Here is a 1,148-nt window from a genome sequence, read left to right as displayed (position 1 = left end):
AAAAAACTGAATAAAAAACTGTTAGACTGTTTTAGCCTATAGAGTGGGACCGTGGAAGTTGGTCGGGATGAAACCATAAATACTGATGTAGCGAGCTTTTTTCTGCTGTAGCAACTAGCAAGGTGAAATACAGCGTGTGTGATCCTCACTCTCTCTCTCTCAGATTCTCTCACGTACAAATGTCGTTTTCTCCGGCCGGCGAGTCACCGCTCCCCTCCGAGCTAGCCCCCGCTTCCATGTTTGATTCTGGTAGTCATGTATCCCAGCCTGTTCGTTTCGTTTTGGTTTATACTTTCTAGTTTTTTCCGATTTAGGGTTTTACAGCTTGGTTGTAAGGCCATTTTCACTATTCTGATCGTCGTTCTGTTCTTTTTCCGATCTCCGGTAGGCTCTGGATCTGAGACCGGAAGTGGCACTCACGGTGGTTGTAAGGCCGCCGCCACCGGCTCTCCGTCCGGTTCTGCCTCTCACGGCATCACCGTCTCGGAGGCCCATATTAACTCACAGGCCCAGATTGACCCTCAGGTCTCCACTGACTGCACTCTGCCCGCTACTCCCTCAGCTCTGTTTTGGTGATTCTTCTTTACTCTATTTTCTTTAAGTTTGAGTTGGAGTTTTTGTTTGTCTGATCTTAGTCTATTTGGTTGGTTAATTTACTTTACGGAACTGGTTCGGAATTTTTACATTTCATTGTAAATCAGTACTTGTTGATTTTCAGGGGTATGCGATTTGCCGACATTGTGGCTTGACTGGGTTCCTTAATGATGAGGCCTTCGAAGCGCACTTAAGGGAAAATGAAGAAGAAGAAGCACATGTGATCGTGGAGGAAGAGCAGGCGGTGAATGGAGAAGAAGTGGTGGGTGGTGATTTTCTGGTGGAGGAAGCGGTGAATGAAGATGATGAGGTGGTTGAAGAAGTGGAGGATGAAGATGATGATGAGCTGGTGGAGGAAGTGGTAAATGAAGATGATGAGACGGTTGAAGAAGAAGTGGAGGATGAAGATGATGATGAGCTGGTGGAAGAAGAAGCTAAAAAGAAGAAGAAGAAGAAGAAGAAGGATGGAGTGGTTTGCAATTTCTGCGGTAGAAGGTATGAGACAGCTGCTGCACTTGAGAAACATCAGAAAAAATATCGCATGAGCTACTATA

At 45.6% G+C, this 1,148-nt stretch overlaps 1 protein-coding gene across 1 annotated transcript; it reads left to right on the top strand.

The window, feature by feature from the left end:
- The first annotated feature begins 21 nt into the window (after positions 1-21).
- On the top strand, positions 22-909 carry LOC101314145. The gene is made up of 2 exons (XM_004309329.1): positions 22-572; positions 719-909. Exons 1-2 carry the CDS (start codon positions 256-258, stop codon positions 747-749), a joined length of 348 nt encoding a protein of 115 aa, XP_004309377.1. The 5' UTR covers positions 22-255; the 3' UTR covers positions 750-909.
- Positions 910-1,148: the final 239 nt, after the last annotated feature.

Source organism: Fragaria vesca, unplaced genomic scaffold (genome assembly GCF_000184155.1).
Source record: "Fragaria vesca subsp. vesca unplaced genomic scaffold, FraVesHawaii_1.0 scf0511703, whole genome shotgun sequence".
NCBI lineage: Eukaryota > Viridiplantae > Streptophyta > Magnoliopsida > Rosales > Rosaceae > Fragaria > Fragaria vesca.
Note: the sequence above shows the minus strand (reverse complement) of the source record. Positions and strands in the feature narration are given on the sequence as shown.

Excerpts from the sequence above, each read along its gene's own strand:
- LOC101314145 (XM_004309329.1), top strand. The coding sequence starts at position 256 with ATGTATCCCAGCCTGTTCGTTTCGTTTTGGTTTATACTTTCTAGTTTT. Across the intron at positions 573-718 it reads ACTCCCTCAGCTCTGTTTTG|GGGTATGCGATTTGCCGACA; the intron begins GTGATTCTTCTT and ends GTTGATTTTCAG.